We start from the raw sequence: 10,458 nt of genomic DNA, 5'->3' as shown, positions 1-10,458 counted from the left end.
CTCTCTCTTCGATCTTCATCATCTTCGTCTTCTTCCTTCTTGTGCACAAACACTATTATCTTGTGTGTATTTAAATATTGGCCTTGATAAAAGGGCTAGTGAATAGTAATGTTTTAGAAACTCCAATAAGTTAACAACTTGAAAAATAGATCATGCATTGATAGAAAAATGAAAGTTATTTGTTTTTTTTTTTAAGTTTGTCTGATATTAATTAAAAATGTTTTAATGGAGAAAATATGTCCTATCAAATTATTCATTTTTGTAAATTATGATTTATTTTAAAATCTGAATATTCTTTGCACTCAATTATACAAACTAATTCTCCGTGTTAGAGAAGAGCACAATGGACGGAAAAATAACTTTTTATGAATTGAAAATAACTAAATAAACATTTGAGTGTTTTATATATGGAGCTTGAGTTCGCCTTCTTGGCGGTTGCACCTGAAGTGCGGGCTCTCTTTAGCTTGAGGTTTTCAACATAACATTTTATGACGATCTTATAGTCGCCTTGCACGACATCTACCCGCCCACTAGGGAGCAGATACTTCAAACACTAATACATAATGGACAAAATGGCACCCAACTAGTTAAAAGTTGGTCGCCCTATAATCATATTGTATGAAGAGGTGGCATAAATGAACAAATATCCTTTGAAAAGATATTCAAGGTGATATTTTCTTTGAAGCGGGCGACACATGGATGTTGTGCAGGTGAATTACTTCGTAAATTTGCTCATGGCGGGTGTTCAGGGGCGTGAAGTTCTCTGTCACCTTGCCTACCCTCTTGAACACAATCTTGCCATTTTTGGGAGAGGTATAATTTATCTTCCTCTATTGGTGTGAACCCTTATCTTTGGGAACACACTCATTGACATCGCGCAACTTCTTTTCGGTGTTTCTCTCCTCGCTCTTTATATAACATTTCGCTCTAGTGACTACTTCTTCCCACAAAAGTCTTGGCTTCTAGGAGAGGGACTCGTTGAATTGTCCCGTCTTAAGTCCATTTTGGAACTCTCGCTCGAACATCTTCTGATTTGGTGAAATGACCTGATGGTGGTCTCGTTAAACCGTGCAAGATAGTCCCTCAAAGATTATGATAGACCATTCCGTATGTTAAAGAGGTTGGTGGTGGATATCTTTCTGTGAAGGTTGACGGTGAACCAATGCATAAGTTGTTTTACTAGCTCATGATAGCCATCGATAGAAGCATAAAGTAAACCCATATACCATCGAAGGACGACATCTCTGAAAGTGTCATATAAAATATTGCACTCCAGGGAGAGATGCTCATATGACGACCATTTATGTGTTGATAAAGGCAATATGCTCGTAGGGATCATTGTGCCTATCAAAATTGGGCGCCCCCCATACGTCAATTGAGAATGGATGGGGATTCAATAATTCAATCTTCTCCGGGGGATTGTACTCTTGTTGGCACTGTCTAATGTTGTGTTCATCCATTTTCATGAGTGTTTATTCTCTCCCTTTAATGAGTTTGAAGTTAGTGTTTAACCACTTTCCGATTGCGCATTCGGAGTTGCATCCGATGAGTTAGGCATTTGTCAAGGTTTTCCAACATTTGTATGAATAAAAGGGGATTAAGCTAATTGTGACATTGTTCATCTACATTTTCAAAACGTAAAATAGTCCAAACTATGTGTTGGGTTCAGGCTTGTTTTCTTTTTGGAAAAACACTAAATTCTTTGAAACTTACTTTGACAATATCAATAATTTCAAGGATTTATTCTTCTTGATTACCCCTCTTACGAAGAAGCTCATTGTTTATTGGTGAATTTTCTGGCTAGCACTCATGCAAAGATCTGCAAACCAGAATCTAGTTGTTTCATCTGTGTGCACAAATTTATTCTATAAATACTGGAGTCAAAGTCACTTCTTGACAGGAGTAGGATCCTATCTTTACAAGGAGGATGGTTTGTCTCAGGAAGAGTTGTACTTGAAGAGGTAGCTCGTAGCCTTCTATAAGGAGCTTGGCTACGTTGGTGGTGTCGTTCCTCTTAATGCAACATCAAGAAAATGGTTGAAAATGTTCATTCAGACTCTCTGACTAGTGAATGCTAAATCATAGAAGGAGAGAATGGTTATTTTGGTACGTGACATATAAATCCCGCTATTCTCGATTGTTTGTTTGAATTATCCATCATGTGAGATCTCCCTTGTTCTCCATGCAGATGAGGTGAAGAGCAAAGAAGCTATGCGAGAGATGAGGAGGGACCTTTGAGTTGTCTCTCTTCTAGCCAATATTTTGTTTGTATTAGTTTTGGGCCGACATGATCAATCAGACCCATCACCTTTCTCAATCCAACCATATTTTACTAAACGAGTTATCCATCAAAATGTACTCTTTTGGATTCTGGCTGCATCCAACTCCACTCTTAATAATCCGACCAAAAAATCAAATATGCAAACAACCCCTCAAATATTTGAATATAGAGAAAATACTTTAATGGAACTTATAAGAAACCAAATATGTACCAAACTCCACAAAACAAAAATATAAACCGCAAAATATAAAATCATCATGGAGAAGTACGCATAAAAGACTAGAAATTGCCAAAATCTGAACCTAAATGCACATAGTAGACAAATATAATATACACACATGCATAGTTAGTTTTGTTTGCCCCACACACTTCTTAATATATAAACATTAACAAACGAGTCATGACAAACTAGGACAAATAATACTTGACATTCCATTGAAAATAAAAACAGAAACTCACTTTGTCTCCTATACCAATCCCCCACAATAACACAATTTCAAAAAAGAAAAAAAAACATTTTAAATCTTATGAACACATTAATTACTCTAGCTTTCATTGGTAATTGGCTTTTGAACCAATGCAACATCACCACCTCCACCAAGCAATTTTCTCTTAGGTTTAGCCGCTTGAAGCATCAACACAACATCTCTCATTGAAGGCCTATCAGCTGGATTTCTGCTTGTACAAAGCAATGCAATTCTAAGCATTTGTATCATTTCTTCCCTCACTGAACCACACCCTGGCCCTGCATTCTTGTCCAATATACCTTCAATTCCATCTTTCGTCTTTATTTTTGACTTAACCCAATCCACAATGCTATTCCCATCACCAAATTCTTGATCCACCGAACGTTTTCCACTTAAAATTTCCATCAACACCACTCCATAACTGTAAATGTCACTCTTCTCATCAACTTGGAGTGTATAAGCATACTCTACAAAAATCAAACAATATAATTTACTATTATCATCATCTACATTTAATAATTAGTCGAGTACTATAATAAGACCAAACAAACACATACACTAGCATTAAAAATCATTCCACTTATTTCACTTTAATGGATTAACCAAATTCAAAGTCAATATCCTAATGATTCAAAGTAGTTGTGATAATTGACAATATTCTTAATGGGGCCAATGGACAAAAAAGCAATTTGTGAAAGTGAAAAATAAAGGTCCATGCGCAATAGTACACCTAACCCATGCACCGAAATTGGTCCCAAAATTTAAAATTCCCATTGCCCCCTCTTAGATACACACAAATTGTATGATACATGCTACTGGTATTTTTTTTTTACAACAAAGTTTAACTGAGTGGGTTCTAGAGTTTATTAAGACCATGACAGATCTCAAGATTCAACGAAAAAAATATTCTTACATCATTGAAAATTGAGTTAATTCTTTATCAACTGAATGAACTTTTAATGAATTGAGTCAAATTTTTTTTGATTATTTCATATTTAAATAAAGTAACAAATATATCAATATACTCTTAAGATAATGCACATAATGAACATGAAATAACAAGAAATGAATATTTTTCTTGATAAATATGAAAATAAAAATAAAAGTATAGAGCAAGAATAGGGTGCTGACCTGGAGCAATGTAACCATATGATCCAGCAATAACAGACATAGATTCATCCGCTTGAATCAACTTAGCAACACCAAAATCAGCCACTCTAGCTTCCATCTCACCGTCCAATAAAATGTTACTAGGTTTAAGATCTCTATGAACAATCACAGGATCACAATCATGGTGTAGATAACATATTCCCTGAGCCACACCCAATGCTATGTTATACCTAGTAAACCAATCTGAAATTACCATATTGTCCCCTTTATTCTCTCCATGTAGTAAATCATCAAGGTTACCGTTTGGCATGTACTCGTAGAGCAACATGGTAATTTCCTGATTGCTGCAACATCCTAACAATCTCACTATGTTTCTGTGCCTCACGTTTCCTAATACATCAACTTCAGCTAAAACGCCTCTCCTCCGTCTGATTAGATTACTGTTATTTTCCTTTTGTTTTCCCCATAGCTTTTTAACGGCTATGATTTCTCCACCTGGCATTTCTGCTTTATAAACCGTTCCTGTGGACCCCATTCCTAATATCTTATCAGACATTGAGACGCACTCGAGTACATCCTCCGCCGTAAAGTTTAACCGCTGAAACGCCGTTAACTTCCACGGTCCGATTTCTCCGTTATTCTCGTTTCCGTTGAAACCACGGTTATAATTCGCGTGGAAGCAACGTGTTCCGGCGACGATAACGAAGAGTCCGATCCCGAACGCCGCCGCGATTATCCAAATGATTGCGCCGGCGGTTTTCTTTGGTTCCTGGCGCTGGACCTCAAGTTCGTTTTCTACGGAAGTGGCACAGGGTTTGGCTAAAAGATCGCCACACAGGTTTTTGTTACCGGAGTAGGAAGAAGGATGGAGACTCTGGAAGATGCCGGAGGAAGGAATTGGACCGGTGAGGGAGTTGAAGCTGACGTTGAAATTCTGGAGAGTGGAGCAATTGTTGAAGCTTGAAGGTATTGTTCCGGTGAGTGAGTTTTGCGACAGATCAACGTCGGTGATTGAAGGAAGAGTTGAGATTTCCCAAGGTATGATCCCGGTGAGATGGTTTCTACTTAGATTCAACATAATCAGTTTCTCGCAATGACCGATATTCCAAGGAATGCTACCGTTGATTAAGTTCCCTTGCAATTCAATCCTGTAAATCGATTCGCATCCAAGGAATTCGGGAATTTGACCGGTGATTTTCGAATTCGAAGCTGAGAAAATCTGTAGATTACTTGCGTTCCAAATATTGCTAGGTAAATTGCTTTCAAACGAGTTTCCTGTGATGTTTAGGTATTGGAGGTTGCCTAATTCTTTAGGAATTTCCCCGTAGAAATTGTTGTTGCTCAAATCAAGGTATGTCAAATTAGGAAGCATTGTAAGTGTTTGTGGAATTGAACCAGTGAGTTTGTTGTTTTGTATCCGAACCCTAGCAAGTGAGGTGCAGTTGGCTAGCGATAATGGAAGACTATTGGTGAATTTGTTGTCGAAGAGATTGAACTTAACAAGATTGCTTCCTTTGCAAATTTGTATAGGGATTGAACCTTGAAGTGAGTTTGTTGAAACATCTAGTAATTGTAGTAGCCCGTTGGAGCCGAGTTTTGGTGGTAGTGTACCATTGAGTGAGTTGTTGAAAACATAGAACCTGTTGAGTTTTGGAAGCTCACCGATTCCTTGTGGAATTTCACCTTTTAGCTTGTTAATCATAAGATTCACCCTTGTTAGTTCCTTCAACATTGTTATTTCTGGTGGAATTGAACCTGTGAGTTCATTGTCCGATAAATCAAGATCTTTTAGTGATTTCAACTTGCCTATGCTTGATGGGATTTCTCCGCTTAAGCGATTCGCAAAGAGAAACAAATTTTCAAGCATAGTTAAGTTTCCTAGTTCAGGAATCACTTGACCTGAAATGTTTGTGAATGAGATGTCTAAATATTTGAGATTAGACAACATTGTTAATTCCACTGGTATTGTTCCTGAGAATGGGTTGTATCCAATTTCCAAGTGTTGTAGCTCTGATAATAAGCCTAATTCAGGTGGTAGTGAACCTTCCAATGCATTACCATGAAATAATAAGAATTTGAGTCTTTTGAAATTTCCATAGCTTGGTGGGATTCTGCCACTGAAATAGCTTCCACCAAGGTTAAGTTGTTCTAGAAATGGAAGCCTGATTAGTTCTTCAGGAAGAGGGCCTGTGAAGTTGTTGCTGAAAGCATTGAAGATTCTTAAGAATCTTAACTTTGATATTCCAGGTGGGAAAGTTGAGTTGAAGGAGTTATGGCTAATGTCTAGTGTTCTAAGCTCAGTGAGTTGGAAAATTGCTGTTTGAAAAGTTCCATTGAAATCATTTCCACTTATGTTCAAGTGGGTTAAGCTGGTTAAGTAGCGGATTTGAGGTGAGATTGTGCCTGTAAGATTGAGGTGAGAGAGGTTTAGGGAAGTGATTTGTGCTGTTTTTGGGTGACAAGTGATGCCTCTCCAAAAACACCAAATTGGGTCTTGGGAGTTATTGGAGTTTGAGAAAGCAGAGGAAGAATTAGAAGGGTTGATTTTCCAGTCATTGAGATGATTAAGAGGGTCAATGAGGGCTGATTTTATTGAAAGGAGAGTGATGAGTTGAAAGGGAAGAGTTGTAGCAGAAGAAACTAGTGGTAACTGTGTTTGGAAAAAGAAAGAGAATGGGATGAGAAAGAAAAGAAAAGGTTTCATTGTTTTGGAATGGTGGGGATTGTGAATGAGAAGAAGGTGGTGTTCAATGAGGTAAATTTAAGGGTAAGAAGGTTTTCATGAGGAAGGTAATCACTTTTTTGGAGTGCTGGGTGCAGAGGGAGTTTCATCATGATAATTTGCGTAAGTGGTTCTTTTTAGTGGTGGATATGAATGAGAGAGAGGGATAGGAAGAGAGAATGTGAAAAACTCTAGTTCTACCATCTCTTACTTTCTCTTACATGCGTATTATACTTTTGTCTGATCTATTCCTATTTCATTCATACTTTTACTAATTTTCTTGGAATTCTTTTTACCTTTTCTTTTGCCACTACTTTTCATCATTCCCTTGTTTTTCCTTTATCCTTGCCTACAAATTGATAGTAACTATTTGTGGGTGGCATTTAACCTGGGTAAATGTTAAATTTGTCCACCATGGTACATCAGTTTCTAAGTTTATATATTTACAATTTTTACTCTATTTTTTAAAATAATACTCTATAGTTTTTAATATAAGAAAAAATTTATTTATTGAAAAATTAATATATTTGGATTATATATAGTTTAAAAAGTAAATTTTCTTATACTAAATATCAGAGTACAGTGTGCCATGCCCTTGCCTCTTTTCAGTTTTTTTATTTGATTTCAGATTGGCAAATACTATTGTAGAAGAAGAAATGGAAATGCCATAAGTGGTCACTTTGAAATTGTGTGGTTCCATAGAGTATAAATGCAATCCTTGAGAAGGACCAATTGTAAATAAAAAAAAGCATTAGAATCATGATGGACAGATTTAACATTTGTCATGCTAAATGCCACCCTAATTGTGTGTAAAAGTGGCATTTAAATATAATGTCTCTCACAGGATCCAAGAAAGCCATCTCATATTCTCATCTCAATTTCCCACCAATTTACCCATACCACTATTTAAAAATCAACTCATTTTCTTTTCCTTTTATTGCTTCCTCCATTTTATGCAAATATATATATATCTCTATATTTTTGTGCTTTAGTTTATTTTCTCTTTTTTTTTTTTCTTTATGGTGACATTTTGGGGATTTGGCTCTATCTTTATTCTTTCATTCTTGGCTCCACCATGGAGATTTTATGTATAAACCTTGTCTTATAGAGAAGTATGGACCACAAATATTCTAAAAGGGTTAATACCAATATGTCTGCATAATCCCAATCAAAGAATGCAATGTCCTATGTATACCAATACAAATCAACTCACCCATATATTTGGACGTGTTGGATACGAGAAAAATAACTTTACCTAAATTTTTTATCTTAAAAAAACAGATGAAGATCTCAAACAAGACAAAAAAAATGACAAGTAACAAGTTGATCCTATAGCTCAATTCTCTTTCCTGTCATTATAATTTTGGTTTTAACATGTAGAACATTTCTCAGAGATAAATATAATTTGTTTTAACAGCAGGCTCAAAAATAAATTACATTGCCTTTTTCCAAAATTTAACTTTTTATGCAATCATATATTTTATTATCCATGGAGTGTAATCCTGGTAAGGACATGTAGTTGAAGTTTAAAAATGTGTGTTTTTATCAAAAATCACAATAACACTTATTATTTTGTCAACTTATGGATGTGGACTTCATGTCAAAATTTAGAGATGATTTTATCCAAAACAAAGTTTAACTTTCTCATGCTCCACCGTAGTCCAATTCCTATACTCTATGTTATAAAATGGTTAGCTTTTAAGACTTTATTAAATTAAGAAATATAATAAAATTATTAAAAAAAATAACTTTATTAAATTATCACGTTGAAAATAATATAAATAGCAATAATTAGAAAATACAATTGAAAAGTATAAATGATATTTATTAAAATTTAAATTTTATTTAATAAAATAACTTTGAAACAAAGTAGAGTAATAAATGTTATATTTTTTGAACTATATATATCAATGTTTTAAAAATCGGACTGAACTGGTCGGATCAACCCGTTGGACCGGAAATCGGAGATGAATTCGGTTATATCAATCTTTTAAAATTGTTAGTGGATCAAAATCGGAGTAAAATAAAAAAATCGAATTAAACCATCTAAAACCATTCGAACCAAATAACCGGAGTCGATTTTGAAACCCTCTGATTCAAAAAATGCAATGGTTCAAAAATACATTAAATGGACTATTTTTAAATTTTAATATATCAATATCAAAATTTAACATATATTCCCAATTACAAAAAAAAATTATGTTTTTATAACCATATTAACTTCTAAGCTTTTGTCACTTCATTATAGTTTTTCCTTCGGCCACACTTCATCATTATCACACCGTCTCTTTCAAACATAGTCACGATATCCAACTCAATATTGTCGTTCAAGTTAATATTAGTTGTTGTTGTCAATTAAAATTTATTTATCGTAACCAATATTATTTGTTGTTATCAATTAAGACTTAATTTCATATTATTAGTTTATGTAATAAACTGTTTGACCTCCGATCTGATTTTTAAAATATTGATATATAATAAGAAAATCAATTCACTTAATTGTTTTGTGATATATATAAAATAATAAATAAAAAAGTAATTTTGTCAACAAAAAAAAGAAGTAATAATTAACAAAAAAAAATGAGAAAGTCTTTTTTGTCCAATAACTTAATAACTAACTTTAAATTGAATAAGTGGAGATATTGCAAATTTCAACCTCCACTCTTGCAAGACATAAAGTTTAATTATGTTTGTAATTACATGCTAATTGATTTAATTTTATTATAAAAAATTAGTCAAAATGTCTTATAACGTTGTAGAGACTTCTTGCCTTCGCTGTTTTAAAATTAGTGCGATATTTTAAAAAAAAAATCTTTTGTTTCTCAATTTGCATATTATTATTGGAAATTATTTTTGTGGAATGATTTTAAAATTCCTAATAAAGGTTTTAGAAATCTTAATGGATCTTTTGGCAATATTGACCACATTAAAAAGATATATTTACCCTTAGTTAAGTGTATGGACAATTTATATGCACATTTTAGATTTTTAGAATGTTTGCGGATTGAGAAATAAGGTGTGTATCATTTGTGTTAAACTGTATCCTATATTATTTACTATCTGAATTTTTCATATATGAAGTTTATCACATTATTGTTCTTATATTTTTATACCTACATCATATCCATTGTTCACAAATACGGCATGTGAACGTTAAAATTATACATGAATAGTCTTGTAAATAGTGTATGAATAATACAATGTGAATAGTATCGTACACATGAACAGTCTCGTGAACAGTTTCCGTGAATAATATTCGAGTAATTATTTTTTATAGTGAAGCAAAGTTGATTAATGAAATATAAATAATTGGTTAATGAAGTGATAAAGTTTATTAATAAATATTTAGGTATTAAAATAGTTTATATAGTAAAATAAAGTTGATTAATAAAAGGTAAAAAGTTGATTAATAAAATTATGAAGTTGACTCATAAAATATTCAAATATAAAAATAATTTTTAATAATAAAATAAAATTGATTAATAAAATATAAAATTATGCTAATAAAGTTATAAAATTGATTATTAATACGGTACTTCTTAATTAATTTATATATATATTATATATATCTATATATATATATATATATATATATATATATATATATATATATATATATATATATATATAATTATAATATTTTGGTGAACAATAAAATACAGTTAGGGTATATTTTAGGGGAAGAATAACGTTTTCTTTCCATATACAGCTGTAAAAGTCCACGTCCACGTGTCTAACTATTTCTTCAAGATACTCAAATTTATTATAATAAAAATGTTTGTCTCTTGCACCAACCACAACATGGTGTAGTCTTAATAAGTAATTGGTGATGGTTTATATAATTCAACGTAACAAATAATTTTTCTTTAAAAGAAAAT

General features: G+C 33.1%; 1 protein-coding gene across 1 annotated transcript; it reads right to left on the bottom strand.

Annotated features, from left to right (window-relative positions):
- Positions 1-2,567: 2,567 nt before the first annotated feature.
- On the bottom strand, positions 2,568-6,857 carry LOC127098667 (leucine-rich repeat receptor-like protein kinase TDR). The gene is made up of 2 exons (XM_051037322.1): positions 3,880-6,857; positions 2,568-3,215 (listed from the first exon to the last, which is right to left on the bottom strand). The coding sequence occupies exons 1-2, from the start codon at positions 6,560-6,562 to the stop codon at positions 2,827-2,829; spliced, it is 3,072 nt and encodes a 1,023-aa protein (XP_050893279.1). The 5' UTR covers positions 6,563-6,857; the 3' UTR covers positions 2,568-2,826.
- Positions 6,858-10,458: the final 3,601 nt, after the last annotated feature.

This window comes from Lathyrus oleraceus, chromosome 6 (assembly GCF_024323335.1).
Source record: "Lathyrus oleraceus cultivar Zhongwan6 chromosome 6, CAAS_Psat_ZW6_1.0, whole genome shotgun sequence".
NCBI lineage: Eukaryota > Viridiplantae > Streptophyta > Magnoliopsida > Fabales > Fabaceae > Lathyrus > Lathyrus oleraceus.
The sequence above is the reverse complement of the archived record's forward strand: the minus strand, read 5'-3'. Positions and strand labels throughout refer to the sequence as shown.

What these genes read in the sequence shown, in the direction of transcription:
- LOC127098667 (XM_051037322.1), bottom strand. Translation starts at nt 6,562, where the DNA reads ATGAAACCTTTTCTTTTCTTTCTCATCCCATTCTCTTTCTTTTTCCAA. An exon ending in ATATGGTTACATTGCTCCAG is followed by an intron (nt 3,216 to 3,879) that starts GTCAGCACCCTA and finishes TGATTTTTGTAG; the next exon opens with AGTATGCTTATACACTCCAA.